Source organism: Petromyzon marinus, chromosome 64 (genome assembly GCF_048934315.1).
Source record: "Petromyzon marinus isolate PM22_M1 ecotype Great Lakes invasive population chromosome 64, UKy_Petmar_22M1.pri1.0, whole genome shotgun sequence".
Classification (NCBI taxonomy): domain Eukaryota; kingdom Metazoa; phylum Chordata; class Hyperoartia; order Petromyzontiformes; family Petromyzontidae; genus Petromyzon; species Petromyzon marinus.
Window position 1 is genome coordinate 10,343,075 of NC_133730.1, and position 25,000 is coordinate 10,368,074.

Below are 25,000 nucleotides of genomic sequence, written 5' to 3' on the forward strand. Positions count from 1 at the left end.
GAATGCGTGTGCGTGTGAATGGTCCCATCGGTGAGCTCCTCCGGCAGGCAAGGCTGCGATGGCTGGGTCATGTAGCCCGCATGCCCAGCCACCGCATGCCGAAACAGCTTTTGTTTGGCCGGATTGAGGGGGCTAAGCGGGCGCGGCATGGGCTAGAGAAGAGATGGAGTGATGTGGTACAGGAGGACGTGGAGCTGAGTGGACTTGCCGATGACTGGTACCAGCGGTGTCAAGATCGGCCTCTGTGGAGGAGGCTCGTGAAGGATGCTACTGGGCAGTTGGAGGCAGTCGCCCTCCAACAACAACGGAGGGCGGAGGAGCGACGCTCACAACAGCGAGCGGAGCGCCGGGTGGCTAAAGCACAGCAGGTTGGCACAGTAGGGGGCACAGGTGGTGCATCAGCCAGTCATCTCAGTCAGTCGACCCGTGGCACCTGGGTCTGCCCCGTGACCTCCTGCCAGCGGGCGTTCGACACTTCACGTGGCCTCAGGGTGCACATAGCCTGGCACAAGCGTCGTGGTGACGTCACCGCCACTTAGTGGCGAATGGCGGTTGTTGTTGTTGTTGTTGTGTGAATGCGTGTGAATGTGTGTGTGTGTGAATGGGCATGTGTGAATGTGAATGTGTGTGAATGCATGCTTACGACCGGCTCCAGTTTAACAGCAGAGGTCTCACTCCGAATCAGTCGAGCGGCAATATCTTTTCATCGGTTGCGTAACGCTGTGTGGAAGCCACTTGGTCTGTCGCTCCGCACTAAGCTTCAGGTCTTTTCGGCCACGGTCATTCCCTCCCTTCTCTACGCTTGCGAAACGTGGACCCCCCTAATGGAACATCTTCGCCAGTTGGAAACATTTAGGCTAGCCTGCCTACGACCCATCCTGGGTTTAACCAGGCTGGATTGTGTGAGGAGCTCACAAATCCTTGAAAGATCTGGGCAAGGTCTCATCAGTGAGCTCCTCCGGCAGGCAAGGCTGCGTTGGCTGGGTCATGTAGCCTGCATGCCCAGCCACCGCATGCCTAAACAGCTTTTGTTTGGCTGGATCAAGGGGGCTAAATGGGCGCGGCATGGGCTAGAGAAGAGATGGAGTGATGTGGTAGAGGAGGACGTGTTGCTGAGTGGACTTGCCGATGACTGGTACCAGCGGTGTCAAGATCGGCCTCTGTGGAGGAGGCTCGTAAAGGTCGCTATTGGGCAGTTGGAGGCAGTCGCCCTCCAACAACAACGGAGGGCGGAGCAACGACGCTCACAACAACGAGCGGGGCGCGGGGTGGCTAAAGCACAGCAGGTTGGCACAGTAGGGGGCACAGGTGGTGCATCAGCCAGTCATCTTAGTCATCTCAGTCAGTCGACCCGTGGCACCTGGGTCTGCCTCGTGACCTGCCAGCGGCCGTTCAACACTTCACGTGGCCTCAAGGTGCACATGGCCTGGCACAAGCGTCGTGGTGACGTCATCGCCACTTAGTGGCGAATGGCGGTTGTTGTTGCGTGTGTGAATGCGTGTGTGTGAATGCGTGTGTGTAAATGCGTGCGTGTGCGTGTGAATGCGTGCGTGTGCGTGTGAATGCGTGTGTGTGTGAATGTGTGCATCTGTGTGTGTGTGAATGTGTGTGTGTGAATGTGTGTGTGTGAATGCGTGTGTGAATGCGTGTGTGAATACGTGCGTGTGTGTGAATACGTGTGTGTGCATCTGTGTGTGTGTGAATGTCTTTGTTTGTGAATGTGTGTGTGAATGCGTGTGTGTGTGAATGCGTGTGTGTGTGTGAATGTGTGTGCGTGCATGGGGAGCGGTGGTGTAGCGGTTAGCGCGACACGGCCAACACCATTGACGATTATCTGAATCGGTCCTCGACCTGCCCTAGGTCGACTTAGCCTCAAATGAGTATCTGGGTGCGGTGTGTAAAAAACATCAACACTGGGGAGACAAAGGCGGCCGGGCGTGGTGTTGGCCACCCACTCCCCTCGTGAACCGTGACGGCCTTCACAGGCACTACTCGCTGACAGCACGTGCCCCAACAGTCTGTGAAGGCTACACGGGGGGGGTTTGGGGTGGATCTTTGTCTTTGTAGGTGACCAAGAGGCTGAGCGACGTGGAGGGCCTCGTGCACGGGAACTCGATGCTGGAGGACCGCCCCACCTCCAACCTCGAGAAGCTTCACTTCATCATCGGCAACGGCATCCTTCGCCCGGGCATCCGGTACGGCTCTCACCGCGCGTCCCTCTCTCCGGCAGCCACGGTCGCCAGCCTCATCAACCGCACACGGACTCACAGTCGGCCTCGGGACATCCAACGCAGTGTGGCCCCCCACCCCTCCCCCGCGTGCGTCTCCGCAGGGACGAGATCTACTGCCAGATCTGCAAGCAGCTGAACCAGAACCCCTCGCGCAGCAGCCACGCCCGTGGCTGGATCCTCATGTCGCTGTGCGTCGGCTGCTTCTCCCCCTCGCACAAGTTCGTCAAGGTGAGGAGCGCTGAGGAGCGGTGGTGGGAGCAGAGTAGTGGGGAGCGCTGGTGAGCGGCAGGGCGGATGGCACAGATGGCCGCTGCGGGTGCAGCAGGGGGTGGGCTCAGTCCTCGCCACCCCCCAGGTCCCAGCTCTCCGCCATTATCAACCATCAGGTGTGTGCGGTGTGCACAGTGGACGGACTTGCGTATGAATAGACGAGCGTGTGGGATGCAGCGGGGACTGGAGCGGGGTGGAGACTGCCGCACTGTGCTGTGATTTGTGTCTCCGTACCCACCCCCCGTGCCCCCCCCCCCCAGTATCTGCGTAACTTCATTGGCGAGGGCCCCCCAGGCTACGCTCCGTACTGTGAGGAGCGCCTGCGTCGCACCTTCGCCAACGGGCACCGCACGCAGCCGCCCAGCTGGCTGGAGCTGCAGGTACACGCGCACGACGCCAGCACGCACGCACCCGCACACGCGCACGCACCCACACACGCACCCACAAGCACGCACGCACCCACACACGCACACACGCGCCCACACACCCACACACGCGCACGCACCCACACACGCACCCACACACCCACACATGCACGCATGCACACTGCTCACCAATACCCGTCATTCGCCACTAAGTGGAGGTGTTGTCACCGCCTGTGCCAGGCCAGGTGCACTTTGTGAGACCACGTGAAGTGTCTAAGGCTCGCTGCTGATAGGAGGTCACGGGACAGACCCAGGTGCCATGGGTCGGCTGACTGAGATGACCGGCAGATGCACCACCTGTGCCCCCTACTGTGCCAACCTGCTGTGCTTTAGCCACCCAGCGCTCCGCTCGTTGTTGTAGCGTCGCTCCTCCGCCCTCCGTTGTTGTTGGAGGCCGACTGCCTCCAACTGCCCAGTAGCATCCTTCACGAGCCTCCTCCACAGAGACCGATCTTGACACCGCTGGTACCAGTCATCGGCAAGTCCACTCAGCTCCACGTCCTCCTGTACCACATCACTCCATCTCTTCTCTAGCCCGTGCCGCGCCCGTTTAGCCCCCTCGATCTGGCCGAACAAAAGCTGTTTCGGCATGCGGTGGCTGGGCATGCGAGCTACATGACCCAGCCAACGCAGCCTTGCCTGCCGGAGGAGCTCACCAATGGGACCTTGCCCAGATCTTTCAAGGATTTGTGAGCTCCTCACACAATCCAGCCTGGTTAAACCCAGGATGGATCGTAGGCAGGCTAGCCTAAATGTTTCTAACCGGCGAAGATGTTCCATTAAGGAGGTCTACGTTTCACAAGCTTAGAGAAGGGAGGGAATGACCGTGGCCGAGAAGACCTGAAGCTTAGTGCGGAGCGACAGACCAGGTAGCTTCCACACAGCGTTACACAACCGATGAAAAGATATTGCCGCTCGACTGATTCGGAGTGAGACCTCTGCTGTTAAACTGGAGCCAGTCATAATCACAGTCATAAGCACACTGCCCAGGTATGGGAAACTCTCCACTCTCTCCACAACTGCCCCATCACTGATTGGGAGTTGTGGGGGTGGAGTGTCCGATGGTACAAAATACCCAGGCAGGTGCTTAGTTTTGGTGGGGCTGATGGTACGGCCCCATCTCTTAGTGGCACGCTCCAGTCTCAGCAGCAGCGTCTCCAACTCCTCCTCTGAATGAGCAGCTATTACCAAATCATCGGCATACATAACGTGGTTGAGCAATAGGGAGCCATCCCTTGACCGCACCCAGGCATCGATCAGCCTCCCATTATATCTGTACCAAATGGAGATTCCCCGGTACAGCTATTGAAGGCTTCACGAACTACGTGGTCAAAATATATGTTAAATAATGTGGGAGCCAGAGGACATCCTTTTCGCACCCCAAGATGTACAGAGAATAGCTCTGACTCCTGGCCACGTAGTTTTACCCGGGCCCGCTCACCATCATGAAGGTCCTTAATGATCGTGAGCAGAGGATCAGGTACTCCAAAAGCACGAAGAACAACCCAGAGCCCAGGCCTACTGATGGTATCATAGGTCTTGACCAGGTCAATAAAGCAGAGATGAAGGTCTTGTTGGAATTCCCTACACCTCTGCTGTAGCAGACGCACAAAAAATATGGCATCTGTGCAGGACCGCCCTTTCCTGAAACCGCATTGGGGCTCCGCAAGCCTCTCCCCAGCGTGCCTGGCAAGGCGATGTTGAATAATCCTTGCCAGGACCTTTCCCGGCACACACACACACACGCACACACGCACACACGCACACGCACACACATGCACGCACGCACGCACACATGCACACACGCACACGCACACACGCACACACACACGCACACACGCACGCACGCACGCACACACACGCACGCACACATGCACACACACACACACGCGGGGTGCGTGAGTTTGGTGAGAGTGTGATGTGAGTGTTGCACGAGAGGGCGGTGTGAGTGTGCGGCGTCACGTGCCCCCCCCTCCCCCCCGTGCCCCCCCTCCCCCCCGTGCCCCCCTTCCCCCCGTGCCCCCCCCCTCCCCCCCGCGCGGCGCGTGCAGGCGACCAAGTCCAAGAAGGCCATCCTGCTGCCCGTCACGTTCATGGACGGCACGACGCGCACGCTGCTGGCTGACTCGGCCACCACGGCACGGGAGCTGTGCGGGGCGCTCGCGGACCGCGTGCAGCTCACAGACCGCTTCGGATTCTCACTCTACATCGCTCTCTTTGACAAGGCCAGCCGGGGGGGGCACGCGGGGGGCACGGGGGGGCACGGGGGGGGCACGGGGGGGGCACGGGGGGGGCACGGGGGGGGCACGCGGGGGGCACGGGGGGGGCACGCGGGGGGCACGCGGGGGGGGGCACGCGGGGGGCAGCGCGGAGACACGTGGGAGGACGCACGGGGAGACGTGGAGACACGCGGGGAGACACGCGGGGAGACATGCGGGGGGACACGTGGGGGGACACGTGGAGACACGCGGAGACACGCACGGGGACATGTGGAGACACGGGGGGAGACACGCGGGGAGCAGCGCCGAGACACGTGGGGGGGACACGTGGGGGGAACGCGGGGGCGAGCGGGAATGAGCGAGTTAGTGCGAGCGGATGAGTGTTTGTGTGAGTGAGTGTTTGTGAGTGTTTGTGTGAGTGAGTGTTTGTGTGAATGAGTGAGTGTTTGTGTGAGTGAGTGTTTGTGTGAGTGTTTGTGTGAGTGAGTGTTTGTGTGAGTGAGTGTTTGTGTGAGTGAGTGTTTGTGTGAGTGAGTGAGTGTCTGGGACAAGTGCTGTGACGACGTCACCTCCACTTTGTGGCGAATGGCGGCTGTTGTTGTTGCATCTTCATGTTGTTGTTAAATCTTGTTGTTGTTGTTGTGGTGGTGGTGTCACAGGTGTCCTCGCTGGGCAGCGGCAGCGACCACGTGATGGACGCCATCTCGCAGTGCGAGCAGTACGCCAAGGAGCAGGGTGCACAGGAGCGCAATGCTCCCTGGCGCCTCTTCTTCCGCAAGGAGATCTTCGCCCCCTGGCACGACCCGGCCGCTGACCCCGTCAGCACCAACCTCATCTACCAGCAGGTCGTGCGCGGGGTCAAGTTCGGAGAGTACCGCTGTGACAAGGTGGGTCTCTGTGGACCTCTGTGGGTCTCTGTGGACCTCTGTGGGTCTCTGTGGACCTCTGTGGGTCTCTGTGGACCTCTGTGGGTCTCTGTGGACCTCTGTGGGTCTCTGTGGACCTCTGTGGGTCTCTGTAGACCTCTGTGGGTCTCTGTGGACCTCTGTGGGTCTCTGTGGACCTCTGTTGGTCTCTGTGCATACAGTGAGGGAAAAAAAGTATTTGATCCCCTGTTGATTTTGTACGTTTGCCCACCGACAAAGAAATGATCAGGCTATATTTAATGGTAGGTTTATTTGAACAGTGAGAGACAGAATAACAACAACAAAAATCCAGAAAAACGCATGTCAAAAATGTTATAAATTGATTTGCATTTTAGTGAGGGAAATAAGTATTTGACCCCTCTGCAAAACATGACTTACTACATGGTGGCAAAACCCTTGTTGGCAATCACAGAGGTCAGACGTTTCTTGTAGTTGGCCACCAGGATTGCACACATCTCAGGAGGGATTTTGTCCCACTCCTCTTTGCAGATCTTCTCCAAGTCATTAAGGTTTCGAGGCTGACGTTTGGCAACTCGAACCTTCAGCTCCCTCCACAGATTTTCTATGGGATTAAGGTCTGGAGACTGGCTAGGCCACTCCATGACCTTAATGTGCTTCTTCTTGAGCCACTCCTTTGTTGCCTTGGCCACTTGTTTTGGGTCATTGTCATGCTGGAATACCCATCCACGACCCATTTTCAATGCCCTGGCTGAGGGAAGGAGGTTCTCACCCAAGATTTGACGGTACATGGCCCCGTCCATCGTCCCTTTGATGCGGTGAAGTTGTCCTGTCCCCTTAGCAGCAAAACACCCCCAAAGCATAATGTTTTCACCTCCATGTTTGACGGTAGGGATGGTGTTCTTGGGGTCATAGGCAGCATTCCTCCTCCTCCTCCAAACACGGCGATTGAGTTGATGCCAAAAAGCTCCATTTTGGTCTCATCTGACCACAACACTTTCACCCAGTTGTCTTCTGAATCATTTAGATGTTCATTGGCAAACTTCAGATGGTCATGTATATGTTCTTTCTTGAGCAGGGGGACCTTGCGGGCGCTGCAGGATTTCAGTCCTTCACGGCGTAGTGTGTTACCAATTGTTTTCTTGGTGACTATGGTCCCAGCTGCCTTGAGATCATTGACAAGATCCTCCCGTGTAGTTCTGGGCTGATTTCTCACCGTTCTCATGATCATTGCAACTTGGTGTGGACCAATCAGCTTCAAGGACAATGCATCATATTATCATAGTATGTTTTTTTTTGCATTTTGACTGCAGGTATTGTGGTTAATGCAGACAAGAATCCTTGTAAAAAAGGTTTCAGTTTTGTTGCCAGAAAAAAGGGGAAAACCCCTATTATTATTAGATTGACAGTTCTTTTGTGTTTCTTCCATTTGCGAATAATTGCACCAACTGTTGTCACCTTCTCACCAAGCTGCTTGGCAATGGTCTTGTAGCCCATTCCAGCCTTGTATAGGTCTACAATCTTGTCCTTGACATCCTTGGAGAGCTCTTTGGTCTTGGCCATGGTGGAGAGTTTGGAATCTGATTGATTGGTTGATTGCTTCTGTGGACAGGTGTCTTTTATACAGGTAACACGCTGAGATTAGGAGCACTCCCTTTAAGAGTGTGCTCCTAATCTCAGCTGGTTACCTGTATAAAAGACACCTGGGAGCCAGAAATCTTTCTGATTGAGAGGGGGTCAAATACTTATTTCCCTCATTAAAATGCAAATCAATTTATAACATTTTTGACATGCGCTTTTTTGGATTTTGTTATTATTCTGTCTCTCACTGTTCAAATAAACCTAACATTAAAATTATAGACTGATCATTTCTTTGTCAGTGGGCAAACGTACAAAATCAGCAGGGGATTAAATACTTTTTTCCCTCACTTTACCTATGGGTCTCTATATGTCTCTATGGGTCTCCATGGGTCTTTATGTATCTCTATGGGTCTCTGTGGGTCTCTGTGGGTCTCTATGGGTCTCTGTGTCTTATTCTATCCCCGTGTCTCACTGACCCCGTGTCTCTGCCCCCGTGTCTTACTCTGTCCCCGTGTCTCACTCTGTCCCCGTGTCTTTGCCCCCGTGTCTCACTCTGTCCCCGTGTCTCACTCTGTCCCCGTATCTCACTCTGTCCCCGTGTCTCTGTCCCTGTGTCTCTGTCCCCGTGTCTCACTCTGTCCCCGTGTCTCTGTCTCCGTATCTCTGTCCCCGAGTCTCACTCTGTCCCCGTGTCTCACTCTGTCCCCATGTCTCACTCTGCTCCCGTGTCTCACTCTGTCCCCGTGTCTCACTCTGTCCCCGTATCTCACTCTGTCCCCGTGTCTCTGTCCCCGTGTCTCACTCTGTCCCCGTGTCTCTGTCTCCGTGTCTCTGTCCCCGAGTCTCAGTCTGTCCCCGTGTCTCACTCTGTCCCCGTGTCTCACTGATCCCGTGTCTGTCCCCGTGTCTCACTCTGTCCCCGTGTCCCACTCTGTCCCGCGCGAGTCCCCAGGAGGAGGACCTGGCGGAGCTGGCGGCCCAGCAGTACTACGTGGAGTACGGCTCCGAGGTGCTGCCTGAGCGCCTGCTCTCCCTCGTGCCCTCCTACGTCCCCGACCGCGACGTCACCGCACAGCGGCCGCCCGACAAGTGGGCGCAGATCATCGCTGCCGCACACAAGAAGGTGCGGTGTGGTGTGGTGTGGTGCGGCGTGGTGTGGTGCGGTGTGGTGTGGTGCGGTGTGGTGTGGTGTGGTGCGGTGCGGTGTGGTGTGGTGCGGTGTGGTGTGGTGTGGTGCGGTGTGGTGCATTGTGGTGCAGTGTGGTGTGGTGTGATGTGGTGTGGTGCAGTTTGGTGTGGTGCAGTGTGGTTTGGTGTGGTGCGGTGCGGTGTGATGTGGTGTGGTGTGGTGCGGTGTGGTGTGGTGCAGTGTGGTGTGGTGCAGTGTGGTGCGGTGTGGTGTTGTGTACTGAGGTTCGATTCCCGCTCGCCACCAATGCTGGTGGTGAATATATCTACTATCTGGTGGTGAATATATCTACTATCTGGTGGTGAATATATCTACTATCTGGTGGTGAATATATCTACTATCTGGTGGTGAATATATCTACTATCTGGTGGTGAATATATCTACTCTCTGGTGGTGAATATATCTACTATCTGGTGGTGAATATATCTACTATCTGGTGGTGAATATGTCTACTATCTGGTGGTGAATATGTCTACTATCTGGTGGTGAATATGTCTACTATCTGGTGGTGAATATGTCTACTATCTGGTGGTGAATATATCTACTATCTGGTGGTGAATATGTCTACTATCTGGTGGTGAATATGTCTACTATCTGGTGGTGAATATCCACTAGCTGGTGGTGAATATATCTACTATCTGGTGGTGAATATATCTACTATCTGGTGGTGAATATATCTACTATCTGGTGGTGAATATTTCCACTATCTGGTGGTGAATATATCTACTATCTGGTGGTGAATATATCTACCATCTGGTCGTGAATATATCTACTATCTGGTGGTGAATATATCTACTATCTGGTGGTGAATATATCTACTAGCTGGTGGTGTATATATCTACTATCTGGTGGTGAATATATCTACTATCTGGTGGTGAATATATCTACCATCTGGTCGTGAATATATCTACTATCTGGTGGTGAATATATCTACTATCTGGTGGTGAATATATCTACCATCTGGTGGTGAATATATCTACTATCTGATGGTGAATATATCTACTATCTGGTGGTGAATATATCTACTATCTGGTGGTGAATATATCTACTATCTGGTGGTGAATATATCTACTATCTGGTGGTGAATATATCTACTATCTGGTGGTGAATATATCTACTATCTGGTGGTGAATATATCTACTATCTGGTGGTGAATATGTCTAATATCTGGTGGTGAATATATCTACTATCTGGTGGTGAATATATCTACTATCTGGTGGTGAATATATCTACTCTCTGGTGGTGAATATATCTACTATCTGGTGGTGAATATATCTACTATCTGGTGGTGAATATGTCTACTATCTGGTGGTGAATATATCTACTATCTGGTGGTGAATATATCTACTATCTGGTGGTGAATATTTCCACTATCTGGTGGTGAATATATCTACTATCTGGTGGTGAATATATCTACCATCTGGTCGTGAATATATCTACTATCTGGTGGTGAATATATCTACTATCTGGTGGTGAATATATCTACTAGCTGGTGGTGTATATATCTACTATCTGGTGGTGAATATATCTACTATCTGGTGGTGAATATATCTACCATCTGGTCGTGAATATATCTACTATTTGGTGGTGAATATATCTACTATCTGGTGGTGAATATATCTACCATCTGGTGGTGAATATATCTACTATCTGATGGTGAATATATCTACTATCTGGTGGTGAATATATCTACTATCTGGTGGTGAATATATCTACTATCTGGTGGTGAATATATCTACTATCTGGTGGTGAATATATCTACTATCTGGTGGTGAATATATCTACTATCTGGTGGTGAATATATCTACTATCTGGTGGTGAATATGTCTAATATCTGGTGGTGAATATATCTACTATCTGGTGGTGAATATATCTACTATCTGGTGGTGAATATATCTACTATCTGGTGGTGAATATATCTACTATCTGGTGGTGAATATATCTACTATCTGGTGGTGAATATATCTACTCTCTGGTGGTGAATATATCTACTATCTGGTGGTGAATATGTCTACTATCTGGTGGTGAATATGTCTACTATCTGGTGGTGAATATGTCCACTATCTGGTGGTGAATATGTCTACTATCTGGTGGTGAATATATCTACTAGCTGGTGGTGAATATGTCTACTATCTGGTGGTGAATATGTCTACTATCTGGTGGTGAATATATCTACTAGCTGGTGGTGAATATATCTACTATCTGGTGGTGAATATATCTACTATCTGGTGGTGAATATTTCCACTATCTGGTGGTGAATATATCTACTATCTGGTGGTGAATATATCTACCATCTGGTCGTGAATATATATACTATCTGGTGGTGAATATATCTACTCTCTGGTGGTGAATATATCTACTAGCTGGTGGTGAATATATCTACTATCTGGTGGTGAATATATCTACTAACTGGTGGTGAATATATCTACTATCTGGTGGTGAATATATCTACTATCTGGTAGTGAATTATATCTACTCTCTGGTGGTGAATATATCTACTATCTGGTGGTGAATATATCTACTATCTGGTGGTGAATATATCTACCATCTGGTGGTGAATATATCTACCATCTGGTGGTGAATATATCTACTATCTGGTGGTGAATATATCTACTATCTGATGGTGAATATATCTACTATCTGGTGGTGAATATATCTACTATCTGGTGGTGAATATATCTACTATCTGGTGGTGAATATATCTACTATCTGGTGGTGAATATATCTACTATCTGGTGGTGAATATATCTACTATCTGGTGGTGAATATATCTACTATCTGGTGGTGAATATATCCACTATCTGGTGGTGAATATATATACTATCTGGTGGTGAATATATCTACTATCTGGTGGTGAATATATCTACTATCTGGTGGTGAATATATCTACTATCTGGTGGTGAATATATCCACTATCCTGTGGTGAATATATCTACTATCCGGTGGTGAACATATCTACTATCTGGTGGTGAATATATCTACTATCTGGTGGTGAATATATCTACCATCTGGTGGTGAATATATCTACTATCTGGTGGTGAATATATCTACTATCTGGTGGTGAATATATCTACTATCTGGTGGTGAATATATCCACTAGCTGGCCACCCACGCCCCTCGTGTGCTCGCCAACGGCAATTAACGCTGGAGCCCCCGTGTAGGCTACGTGGGGCACCCCCAGCATGCGTCTATAGGAAGTTGTGTGTGCAATGTGGGTGCAATGTGCTTGTGTGTAATGTGTGTGTGTGTACCATGTTGTGTGTGCGTGTGTACCATGTGTATGCGTGGGTGCTATGTGTGTGCGCGTGTGTGCTATGTGTGTGCCATGCTGTGTGTGCGTGTGTACCATGCTGTTTGTGCGTGTGTACCATGTGTATGCGTGGGTGCTATGTGTGTGCCATGTTGTGTGTGCGTGTGTACCATGTGTATGCGTGGGTGCTATGTGTGTGTGCGTGTGTGCTATGTGTGTGCCATGCTGTGTGTGCATGTGTACCATGCTGTTTGTGCGTGTGCCATGCTGTGTGTTCGTGTGCACCATGTGTATGCGTGTGTGCTATGTGTGTGTGCGTGTGTACCATGCTGTGTGCGTGTGTACCATGCTGTGTGTGTGTGTACCATGCTGTGTGTGCGTGTGTACCATGCTGTGTGTGTGTGTACCATGCTGTGTGTGCGTGTGTACCATGCTGTGTGTGTGTGTACCATGCTGTGTGTGCGTGTGTACCATGCTGTGTGTGCGTGTGTATCATGCTGTGTGTGCGTCATGCTGTGTGTGTGTGTGTACCATGCTGTGTGTGCGTGTGCCATGCTGTGTGTGCGTGTGTACCATCCTGTGTGTGCGTGTGTGCCATGCTGTGTGTGTGTGTGCCATGCTGTGTATGCGTGTGTACCATGCTGTGTGTGCGTGTGTATCATGCTGTGTGTGCATCATGCTGTGTGTGCGTGTGTACCATGCTGTGTGTGCGTGTGTACCATGCTGTGTGTGCGTGTGTATCATGCTGCGTGTGTACCATGCTGTGTGTGCGTGTGTACCATGCTGTGTGTGTGTGTGTGTACCATGCTGTGTGTGCGTGTGTATCATGCTGCGTGTGTACCATGCTGTGTGTGCGTGTGTATCATGCTGTGTGTGCATCATGCTGTGTGTGCGTGTGTACCATGCTGTGTGTGTGTGTACCATGCTGTGTGTGCGTGTGCCATCCTTTGTGTGCGTGTACCATGCTGTGTGTGTGTGTACCATGCTGTGTGTGCGTGTGTGCCATGCTGTGTGTGCGTCATGCTGTGTGTGCGTGTGTGCCATGCTGTGTGTGTGTGTACCATGCTGTGTGTGTGTGTACCATGCTGTGTGTGTGTGTACCATGCTGTGTGTGTGTACCATGCTGTGTGTGCGTCATGCTGTGTATGCGTCATGCTGTGTGTGCGTCATGCTGTGTGTGCGTGTGTACCATGCTGTGTGTGTGTGTACCATGCTGTGTGTGTGTGTACCATGCTGTGTGTGTGTATACCATGCTGTGTGTGCGTGTGTACCATGCTGTGTGTGCGTGTGTACCATGCTGTGTGTGTGTGTACCATGCTGTGTGTGTGTGTACCATGCTGTGTGTGTGTGTACCATGCTGTGTGTGTGTGTACCATGCTGTATGTGTGTACCATGCTGTGTGTGTGTGTACCATGCTGTGTGTGCACCACACCCCCACTGCCCGCGCCAGGCCGTGTACACGCAGCAGCGTGTGGACCCCCGCAAGGTGCGTGAGGACGTCGTCAACTTTGCTCGCTTCAAGTGGCCGCTACTCTTCTCTCGCTTCTACGAGGCCTACAAGTTCTCTGGTGCGCGACCCCCGACCCCTGACTCCCGAACTCCAACCCCTGACCTCGACCCCCAACGCTGACCCCCAAACCCCAACCCTGACCCCTGACCTCGAACCCTGACCCCCAACCCCTGACCCCAATCACTAAAATGTGATTTCAACCCCTGGTCCCGAATCCGTAACCCCTCCATGCTCTCTCCTTCCTCTCCCGCCTCACCGCTCTCTGCTCCCTTCCACGCACTCCCCTGGCTGTCCCCTCTCACCTCGCGGGTGAGGACAAGCGGCGGTGTAGCACCATCACACTATGAACCCGGTGGTGGTGCAGCACCACCACACTGTGAACACCACGGTGGTGGTACAGCACCACCACACTGTGAACCCGGTGGTGGTGCAGCACCACCACACTGTGAACCCGGTGGTGGTGTAGCACCATCACACTATGAACCCGGTGGTGGTGCAGCACCACCACACTGTGAACACCACGGTGGTGGTACAGCACCACCACACTGTGAACCAGGTGGTGGTGCAGCACCACCACACTGTGAACCCGGTGGTGGTGTAGCACCATCACACTATGAACCCGGTGGTGGTGCAGCACCACCACACTGTGAACCCGGTGGTGGTGTAGCACCATCACACTATGAACCCCACGGTGATGCAGCACCGACAGTGACAAATGTTTTAGCTGCTCCCGGGCCTCCGCTAGGTGGACTCGGCCTTAAATGAGTCGCTGGGGAGACAAAGGCGGCCGGGTGTGGAGCCGGCCACCCACCCCCTCGTGTGCCGTGCCGGCCTTCATCAGTGCTACCCGCCACCAGCACTTGCCCCAACTGTCTGTTCAGGCAACACGGGGGATCTTTGTCTTTGTGTGTGCGTGTGTGCCTGCGTGTGTGCCTGCGTGTGTGTGTGTGTGTGCGTGTGTATGTGTGCCTGCGTGTGTGTGTGTGTGCGTGTGTGTGTGCGTGCTTGCATGTGTGTGCGTGCTTGCGTGTGTGTGCGTGCCTGCGTGTGTGTGTGTGTGCGTGCTTGCGTGTGTATGTGTGCCTGCGTGTGTGTGTGTGTGCGTGCCTGCGTGTGTGCGTGCCTGCGTGTGTGTTTATGTGTGCCTGCGTGTGTGTGTACATGCCTGCGTGTGTGTGTGCGTGCCTGCGTGTGTGTGTGTGTACGTGCCTGCGTGTGTGTGTACCTGCGTGTGTGTGTTCCTGCGAGCGTGTGTGCGTGCCTGTGTGTGCGTGCCTGCGTGTGTTATGTGTGCCTGCGTGTGTGCGTGTCTGCGTGTGTGTGCGTGTCTGCGTGTGTGTGTGCCTGCGTGTGTATGTGTGCCTGCGTGTGTGCGTGTGTATGTGTGCGTGTGTATGTGTGCCTGCGTGTGTGTGCGTGTGTGTATGTGCATGTGTGTGTGTGTGTGTGTGCGTGTGTGTGTGTGTGCGTGCGTGTGTGTGTGTGCGTGCTTGCGTGTGTGCACGTGTCTGCACAGGCCCGAGCCTGCCCAAGAACGAGGTGATCGTGGCGGTGAACTGGACGGGCGTCTACTTTGTGGACGAGCAGGAGCAGGTGCTGCTGGAGCTGTCCTTCCCCGACATCACCGCCGTGTCCAGCAGCCGGTACGGCACCGGGCTTCACCGGGCCCGGGACCCGCTGCCGGCTGGCCGGGTCGCGGTAACGTCCGGGTTGCGGTTAGCCAAAAAACTATTTATTATTTCACGAGGTAAGACCCCGCTGAGCTTTGCGATTCTTCTTTTCGAAGCGACCTGCTCACCATCAACGATAGCTCAACGAAGTGGCTGGCGTCATCATCGCGTGGACATTTACAGCGGCCGAGGGTCTCTGAACGCGTGCTGACCTTGACCCTAGACGATGTGGAAGGGGACAAACCGGAGCAGCCGGAGAAAAATCCACGCGAACACGGGGAGCGAGACGCGCAATCTCCAAATGTACAGCAGCAGCAGCAGGCATCGTCAGGGTCGGGATGGCTGTAGCGGCTGGATAGCGGCACTATGCTAACCCCTATGCTATTGCTCTGAATGGACACCCATGCACGCACACACGTGCATGCGCGCTCACGCGCTCACACACACTCACACACGCGCGTGCGTGTGTGCAGCGGGGCGAAGCAGCACGGGCAGAGCTTCACACTGACGACGCTCAAGGGCGACGAGTTCACCTTCACGTCGAGCAACGCCGACGACGTCCGTGACCTCGTCGTGCTCTTCCTGGAGGGGCTGCGCTCACGCTCCACCTACGTCGTGGCGCTGCAGGACAGCCCCGCGCCCGGTACGCACGCACACACACACACACGCACACACGCACGCACACATACACACACGCACACGCACACACACACGCACACACACACCCACGCACGCACACGCACACACACACCCACGTACGCACACACCCACGCACGCACACACACACCCACGCACACACCCACGCACGCACACACCCACGCACGCACACGCACGCACACACACGCACACACACGCACGCACACACACGCACACACACCCACGCACGCACACACGCACGCACGCACGCACACACACACACACCCACGCACGCACGCACCCACGCACGCACACACCCACGCACGCACGCACACACACACCCACGCACGCACACACACGTACACATGCATAGCATTAGCAGACTGTTGGGGCAAGTTCTGTTAGTGGACACCTATGAAGGCACACGAGGGGGTGGGTGGCCAGCACCACGCCCGGCCGCCTTTGTCTCCCCACTACTGCAGTTGATCTCAGGTGTGTGTGTGTGGGGAGCAGTGGCGCAGTGGTTAGCGCTGCGATACGAACGCGGCAACCCGAGTTCAATTCCCTCTGATGGCCACCAACACCATTGAGTGCCTGGTGTGGTGTGTGAACATCAATTATGGGCAGGCAAAGGCGGTTGGGCATGGAGCTGGCCACCCGCTGCCTCGTGTGCTGTGCCGGCCTTCATGGGTACTACTCGTTAACGACACTCGCCCCAACAGTCTGTTGCAGGCTACACGGGAGGTTTTCGTCTTCTATGTGCGTGTCTGCATTTGTATCTGTGTGCCTATGTATTTGTGTGTTCGTGCCCGTGTGTGCGTGCATGCGTGCACGTGCCTGTCGAGTCCGTTCATGTGCCCGCTTGTGCCCCGTGCCCCGTGCCCGCTTGTGCCTCGTGCCCGCTTGTGCCCCGTGCCCCGTGCCCCGTGCCCGCTTGTGCCCCGTGCCCACTTGTGCCCCGTGCCCGCTTGTGCCCCGTGCCCCGTGCCCGCTTGTGCCCCGTGCCCGCTTGTGCCCCGTGCCCGCTTGTGCTCCGTGCCCACTTGTGCCCCGTGCCCGCTTGTGCCCCGTGCCCCGTGCGCGTCAGCGGGCGAGGAGGGAACCTTCCTGACGTTCCGCAAGGGCGACCTCCTGGTGCTGGACCAGGACACGGGCGCCACGGTGCTCACCACGGGCTGGGCGCACGCTGCCAACGAGCGCACGGGGCAGCGCGGGGACTTCCCCACGGACTGCGTCTACGTGCTGCCCACACTCACACGCCCACTGCCCGAGATACAGGCACGCGCTTGCGCTCGGTCGATGGCTCAATCGCTCGCCACCTTGGCGGGGAAGTTAAATACTTCCCGCACGCGCACTCGCGTGTGTGCTCGTCGGGCTGCATTGACTGCCGGTTGCCTGAAGAAATATGCAACGTATAATATATCATTTATACATGCGTGCGCTGCATACATACATGCACGTGCGCACGTGTGCGAGCGTGTGCGTATGTGGTGGGGAGCGGTGGCGCAGCGGTTAGCATGCTGCACTGCAAACCCACCAACACGCATTCGATTCCTGCTCTTGACGAATAAAAGTGGCGATTATCTGAACCGGCCCTGGGTCTAGCTTAGGTCGACTCAACCTCAAATGAGTACCTTTTGCGATGTGTAAAACTTCGTCATTAGGGAGGCGAAGGCGGTCAAGCGTGGTGCTGGCCACCCACCCCTGGCATGTATAGGTGCTGCTCACTAGCAGCACTTGACCCAACAGTCTGTGAAGGCTACGTGGGCGATCTTTGTCTTTGTGTGTGCACAAACCAAACAGCTGGCTCAGTCCTAGAGCGAGCACAGTCAGGAAGTCGTAAGTTCAAATCCTGGCTGGGGAGGTTGACTCAGCCAATCATAATCCCGCCCTCTGGGGTCCATAAAATGAGCACCGCTTTGTGCGGAAGTCAACAGCGGTTGCCCTTTGGATGGACACGCTCTCCGCCATAGAAACGTGGAATTTCCAGCAATGGCTGTGCAGGGCTGTGAACGCGGGATGCGCTGTGGTGGCGAAATGTTAACGACCTCAACCTGGTATGCAGAAGGTTGTTGGTTCGATCCTGATGCCTGCTGCTGCTGCTGTATAGTTGGAGTTTGCGTGTCTCTCTCTCCCCGCGGTCACGTGGATTTTTCTCCAGGTCCTCCGGTATTTTTTGACTCCCACATTTAGAATCAACGCCGCACGTTCAAAGTATTTGTCTGCAGTACGTTTCCGTGCGATGAAAAGCCGCTTCGTTGAGCTACCATTTTGTGATAGCCAGGTTGCTTCCGAGCTACGAGGCTCAGTGGGCCTTATCTGATAATAAAAAAAGTTTAGTTTTCATTGAGATGCACCACCTGAGGATATCGCTGTGACTCTGACTCCGATGTTGTCGATGTTCGGCAGGCACTGGTCACCATGACGCCTGACCAGCGGCAGGAAGTGATGCGCACTTCCCAGCAGGCCGTGCAGGGCTCGGAGGAGTCGGTGGCGCTCTACACGCTGGAGGAGTTTGCGCTCGATTACTTCCGGTGAGCGGCACTGCCGCAGACGCATAGAGAGTGTGGCAGCATCCATTACCACCACCACCACCACCACCAAGTCACTCAGCCAGGGCACCACCACCACCAAGTCACTCAGCCAGAGCACCACCACCACCAAGTCACCCAGCCAGGGCACCACCACCACCACCCTTCACCCAGCCACGGTGGCACCACCACCACCACCCTTCACCCAGCCATGGTGGCACCACCACCACCACCAAGTTACCCAGCCAGGCTGGCACCACCACCACCACCACCAAGTCACTCAGCCAGGGCACCACCACCACCCTTCACCTAGCCAGGGTGGCACCACCACCACCACCACCCTTCACCCAGCCAGGGTGGCACCACCACCACCCTTCACTCAGCCACGGTGGATCACAGCTCATTTAATGTGCTCCCCATGATCTCCTCACCCTCACCGTGATCTCTCTCCCCACCCACGATCCCCTCTTCTCCCCCCTGCTCCCACCCCCCCGGCGAGCGATCAGGGCGCCCCCGAAGCACACGCTCAGCCGCGTGATGATGGCACGCTCGCGGGGCCGGGAGCGGCTGTGGGCCTGCACCCGGGAGCCCCTCAAGCAGCCGCTGCTGCGCAAGGCGGCCACCACCGAGGAGATGAGCCAAGAGGCCTGCATGGCCTTCATGGATATCCTCACCGCTCTCGCTCAAGCTAGCGGGCGCTACGATCAAGCGCGAGGCTACTCTCTCGCTCACAAACTCACTTAGTCGCTCACTCAGTCACCTACTCACACATTCGCTGCTTCTATATTGGTATGTTTAACCAACTGCGTTAATGAGTGAGTGGATTGCACCACGTGGGAGGTAAGCGGAGTACCCGGACAAAACCCGCGAGGAGAGGAGTAATCACTCGATTCCCGTAGTACAGGTGAGCATCGTCCCGCTTGCTGTACTGCCACCGTACTCTGGCGGCCTCGCCGTGTGATCCGCCAACCCCCCTTTGTGAGTCTACGGGGTGTGGTTGGGTGTTGTGAGTCGGTGGGTGTGGTTGGGTGTTGTGAGTCTGTGGGTTTGTGAGTCTGTGGGGTGAGGTTGGGTGTTGTGAGTCTGTGGGTGTTGTGAGTCTGTGGGCGTGGTTGGGTGTTGTGAGTCTGTGGGTGTTGTGAGTCTGTGGGTGTTGTGAGTCTGTGGGTGAGGTTGGGTGTTCTGAGTCTACGGGGTGTGGTTGGGTGTTGTGAGTCGGTGGGGTGAGGTTGGGTGTTGTGAGTCTGTGAGTCTGTGGGTGTTGTGAGTCTGTGGGTGTTGTGAGTCTGTGGGTGTTGTGAGTCTGTGGGTGTTGTGAGTCTGTGGGTGTTGTGAGTCTGTGGGGTGTGGTTGGGTGTTGTGAGTCTGGGTGTTGAGTCTGTGGGTGTTGTGAGTCTGTGGGTGTGGTTGGGTGTTGTGAGTCTGTGGGTGTTGTGAGTCTGTGGGTGTTGTGAGTCTGTGGGTGTTGTGAGTCTGTGGGTGTTGTGAGTCTGTGGGTGAGGTTGGGTGTTGTGAGTCTGTGGGTGTTGTGAGTCTGTGGGTGTTGTGAGTCTGTGGGTGTTGTCAGTCTGTGGGTGTGGTTGGGTGTTGTGAGTCTGTGGGTGTTGTGAGTCTGTGGGTGTTGTGAGTCTGTGGGTGTTGTGAGTCTGTGGGTGTTGTGAGTCTGTGGGTGTGGTTGGGTGTTGTGAGTCTGTGGGTGTTGTGAGTCTGTGGGTGTTGTGAGTCTGTGGGTGTTGTGAGTCTGTGGGTGTTGTGAGTCTGTGGGTGTTGTGAGTCTGTGGGTGTGCTTGGGTGTTGTGAGTCTGTGGGGTGAGGTTGGGTGTTGTGAGTCTGTGAGTGTGGTGGGGTGTTGTGAGTCTGTGGGTGTTGTGAGTCTGTGGGTGTTGTGAGTCTGTGGGTGTTGTGAGTCTGTGGGTGAGGTTGGGTGTTGTGAGTCTGTGGGTGTTGTGAGTCTGTGGGTGTTGTGAGTCTGTGAGTGTGGTTGGGTGTTGTGAGTCTGTGGGTGTTGTGAGTCTGTGGGTGTTGTGAGTCTGTGGGGTGAGGTTGGGTGTTGTGAGTCTGTGGGTGAGGTTGGGTGTTGTGAGTCTGTGGGTGTTGTGAGTCTGTGGGTGTGGTTGGGTGTTGTGAGTCTGTGGGTGTTGTGAGTCTGTGGGGTGAGGTTGGGTGTTGTGAGTCTGTGGGTGAGGTTGGGTGTTGTGAGTCTGTGGGTGTTGTGAGTCTGTGGGTGTTGTGAGTCTGTGGGTGAGGTTGGGTGTTGTGAGTCTGTGGGTGAGGTTGGGTGTTGTGAGTCTGTGGGTGTTGTGAGTCTGTGGGTGTTGTGAGTCTGTGGGTGAGGTTGGGTGTTGTGAGTCTGTGGGTGAGGTTGGGTGTTGTGAGTCTGTGGGTGTTGTGAGTCTGTGGGTGTTGTGAGTCTGTGGGTGAGGTTGGGTGTTGTGAGTCTGTGGGTGAGATTGGGTGTTGTGAGTCTGTGGGTGTTGAGAGTCTGTGGGTGAGGTTGGGTGTTGTGAGTCTGTGGGTGTTGTGAGTCTGTGGGTGAGGTTGGGTGTTGTGAGTCTGTGGGTGTGGTTGGGTGTTGTGAGTCTGTGGGTGTTGAGAGCCTGTGGGGTGAGGTTGGGTGTTGTGAGTCTGTGGGTGTGGTTGGGTGTTGTGAGTCTGTGGGTGTTGTGAGTCTGTGGGTGTGGTTGGGTGTTGTGAGTCTGTGGGTGTTGTGAGTCTGTGGGTGTCGTTGGGTGTTGTGAGTCTGTGGGTGTGATTGGGTGTTGTGTGTCTGTGGGTGTGGTGGGGTGTTGTGAGTTTGTGAGTGTGGTTGGGTGTTGTGAGTCTGTGGGTGTTGTGAGTCTGTGGGTGAGGTTGGGTGTTGTGAGTCTGTGGGTGTTGTGAGTCTGTGGGTGTTGTGAGTCTGTGGGTGAGGTTGGGTGTTGTGAGTCTGTGGGTGTGGTTGGGTGTTGTGAGTCTGTGGGTGTTGTGAGTCTGTGGGTGAGGTTGGGTGTTGTGAGTCTGTGGGTGTTGTGAGTCTGTGGGTGTGGTTGGGTGTTGTGAGTCTGTGGGGTGTGGTTGGGTCTTGTGAGTCTGTGGGTGTTGTGAGTCTGTGGGTGAGGTTGGGTGTTGTGAGTCTGTGGGTGTTGTGAGTCTGTGGGTGTTGTGAGTCTGTGGGTGTGGTTGGGTGTTGTGAGTCTGTGAGTGTGGCTGGGTGTTGTGAGTCTGTGAGGTGAGGTTGGGTGTTGTGAGTCTATGGGTGTGGTTGGGTGTTGTGAGTCTGTGGGTGAGGTTGGGTGTTGTGAGTCTGTGGGTGTTGTGAGTCTGTGGGTGAGATTGGGTGTTGTGAGTCTGTGTGTGTTGTGAGTCTGTGAGTGTGATTGGGTGTTGTGAGTCTGTGGTTGTGGTGGGGCGTTGTGAGTCCTTGACGGCACCGCACCGGTGCTCAAGTACATGGGGGACTACCCGTCGCGGCGCGCACGCTGGGGGAACGAGCTCACGGACCAGGTGTTCGAGGCGGCGCTGCACACCGAGGCCCTCAAGGACGAGATCATCTGCCAGATTATCAAGCAGCTCACCGACAACCATGTCAAGTACGTCACGGGGACACGGGGGACAACCTTGTCAAGTACACACACGGGAACACAGGGACACGGGGGACAACCATGTCAAGTACACACACAGGGACACGGGGGACAACCTTGTCAAGTACACACACGGGGACACAGGGACACGGGGGACAACCATGTCAAGTACACACACAGGGACACGGGGGACAACCATGTCAAGTACACACACGGGGACACAGGGACACGGGGGACAACCATGTCAAGTACACACACAGGGACACGGGGGACAACCATGTCAAGTACACACATGGGGACACGGAGGACAACCATGTCAAGTACGCACATGGGGACACAGGGACAACCATGTCAAGTACACACACGGGGACACGGGGGACAATCATGTTATGTACACACACGGGGACACGGAGGACAACCATGTCAAGTACACACACGGGGACACGGAGGACAACCTTGTCAAGTACACACACGGGGACACGGGGGACAACCATGTCAAGTACACACACGGGGACACGGGGGACAACCTTGTCAAGTACACACACGGGGACACGGGGACAACCATGTTAAGTACACACACGTGGACATGGGTGGGGGGGGGGGGGGGCACGGGGAGCACACAGAGGGACAACCAAGTTGATTACGTACAGTGGGGACGTGGGAGGTGCATGGATGGACATGGAGACTGGGGGGACATGGAGGGACACGCGGGGGTGCTTCCAATGATTGCTCAATCTGAATCCACCTTCTCGATTAAAGTTTTGTCTGTATTTGTATATCTGGATGGCTTCAAGAACATATCTCTGATGTTGGCCCGAGGGTTTGCAGAGCATCGTGGTCTCGGAGAAAACCAGAGAGTATGGATTCCTACAGTCACCAAAGCTTCAAATCATAATTCAAATCAAGATTTTTAAAGGCTCTGAAGGACTATTTTCTAACAGCCTTTTTAAAAGGTTAGGGTTATTTTATTTGATGTGCTTTTCTGTGTTTTATTTTATCTACTTAAAGCTGCCTTTAGGTACAAGTAGACTATAAAATACTACCACTTGATTGTATTTTCCAACAACAGTATTTGAAGGGTGTTGCCATTATTAATATATTAATTCAATTATTATTTAATAAGTATGGAAATATGCTATAAATATATTCATATAAATAGCATACTAGTTCCAAAATATGGACCACAAACGTTGGAATCGTGGTGCTTCCAAAAGGAAATCCTAAAATGAAAAGGAGGCAAGAGGGGCAGTTTAGCGTCAAAGTGTTCCACTCATTGCCAACTTCTTTCAAAAACCCTCCGATAGTAATCACGATGACAGCAGCAGCACTATTGTCAGCTGTGAGGAAGGGACTCGCACTAGTTCAGTTTCCAGTAATGTTGTCACTCCCCCAGAGCCATCCTTTGAAGGCGAACCCTCAACAGCTCATGGTACACAGGAACCGTCATTTCCACCTCAGGAGCAGTTGGGCAGTTCACAAGAATCAAATCAGCAACCAAAGCCATTCCTGGTGCTATGAGGTCACCGACCCTGCATTATGGCAAAGCACTTCCAGTGACATTGTTAAGTCCGTGCTTATTGAAAGAGGAGCAGTCCCTTTCCAAACCCGCAGTGAACAATACCCAGCGTCAGTCCGAGATAGAGCGCTTGGTGGAAAGACGAGAAGTTTCAACAATGAACTGTATATTGCCAAATGGGCAGAAGGTTTCTCGACAGTGGCTACTATACTCACCCTCAACAGGTTGTGTGTACTGTTCTGCATGCAAACTGTTCTCCAGCAAGCTCGGTGGCTTTATTCAGGGGTTTAGTGACTAGACACTATGAAAGAATAGGGGAACACGAAAAGAGTGCAGAACACAGATCACGCGTGCTTGCCTTGCATCAGCGGACAAAGGGCAGTGCTATAGATGCAGATGTCATGCAGCAACTTGATGGGGAACGTAAATACTGGAGGGACATTTTGAAAAGAGTTGTTGTAGCAGTGATCAAGTTCTTGGGTGAAAGAGGGCTTGCGTTTATGGGAGATGATGAACGGTTTGGGTCAACCCATAACGGTTATTTCCTTGGCATCCTAGAATTGCTGTCATAATTTCACCCATTCTTAGCTGAGCATATTAAAAAGTTTGGCGGAAAGGGAAGAGGCACAGTGTCCTATTTGTCATCGACAATACGTGAATAACTCATTGAGCTAATGGGTCAGAAAACTCGCCAAACAATAGCAGATGAGATTCTGGATGCCAAATATGTTTAAATTATTGTTGACTTCACCCCAGACCTGTCACATGTGGACCAATTGACGTTCATATTCCCATTTGTTAACAGCAGCGGGAATGTGGTGGAGCGATTCCTGGGCTTTGAGCTAAATTAAGAGCCACACCGGTAAAAGTTTAGCAGACTGTGTGACTTTAATGGTGGAGGGCCTGAGGTTGGACCTCTCAAACTGTAGAGGTCAGTCATATGACAATGCAAGCAACATGTCAGGAAAATACAATGGGCTACAGGCCCACCTGCCTTGCACAGCGCATTCACTTAACTTAGTTGGTGTTAACACCTTAGACCACAGTAGCCCAGAGGCTGATGAGTTTTTTAACATGTTGCAGTCACTGTACACAATTTGCTCTTCATCCACACACAGATGGGGGAAAGTTTTTCGGAAGACAGATGTCAGACTGGCATTAAAATCGCTGTCCAGTACTCGGTGGAGTGCTCGGGCAGAGTGAACCAAGGCACTGTGGAGAAATTACACCCAAATTAGAGAGACCTTGGGTGGTATGTGCAATGATGGTAATGAGAAAAGAGACGCTGGAATTGAGGCCGCTGGACTGTTTGCTAAATTGTACACCTTAGAGATAGTGTTCATGGCACATTTCTGGGACGTCAAACTTGACCGGTTCCACGCTACAAGCATGCACCTACAGAAAAGTGACATTGACATCTCTGTAGGAGCACAGCCTTTGTCTTCGTTGAGGGATTTTGTTGCAGGACAGCGAGACCAGTTCGAGGCTTTTGAAAGGGCAGCCTTAAATGTGACCGGTGTCTCTCAGT

At 53.6% G+C, this 25,000-nt stretch overlaps 1 protein-coding gene across 4 annotated transcripts in view; it reads left to right on the forward strand.

Moving 5' to 3' along the window:
* LOC116957890 (unconventional myosin-VIIa) overlaps window positions 1-25,000 on the forward strand; it is a 208,022-nt gene that overhangs the window by 150,650 nt on the left and 32,372 nt on the right. For 3 of the 4 annotated variants that reach the window (XM_076054144.1, XM_076054143.1, XM_076054145.1), the window contains 10 exons: window positions 2,068-2,195; window positions 2,333-2,459; window positions 2,762-2,881; window positions 4,978-5,151; window positions 5,805-6,032; window positions 8,563-8,733; window positions 13,500-13,617; window positions 15,076-15,202; window positions 15,703-15,872; window positions 16,953-18,259. In XM_076054144.1, coding sequence (XP_075910259.1) covers window positions 2,068-2,195; window positions 2,333-2,459; window positions 2,762-2,881; window positions 4,978-5,151; window positions 5,805-6,032; window positions 8,563-8,733; window positions 13,500-13,617; window positions 15,076-15,202; window positions 15,703-15,872; window positions 16,953-17,470 — 1,881 coding nt within the window. In that variant the 3' untranslated portion in view covers window positions 17,471-18,259. The other variant, XM_076054146.1, reaches the window with a different exon arrangement.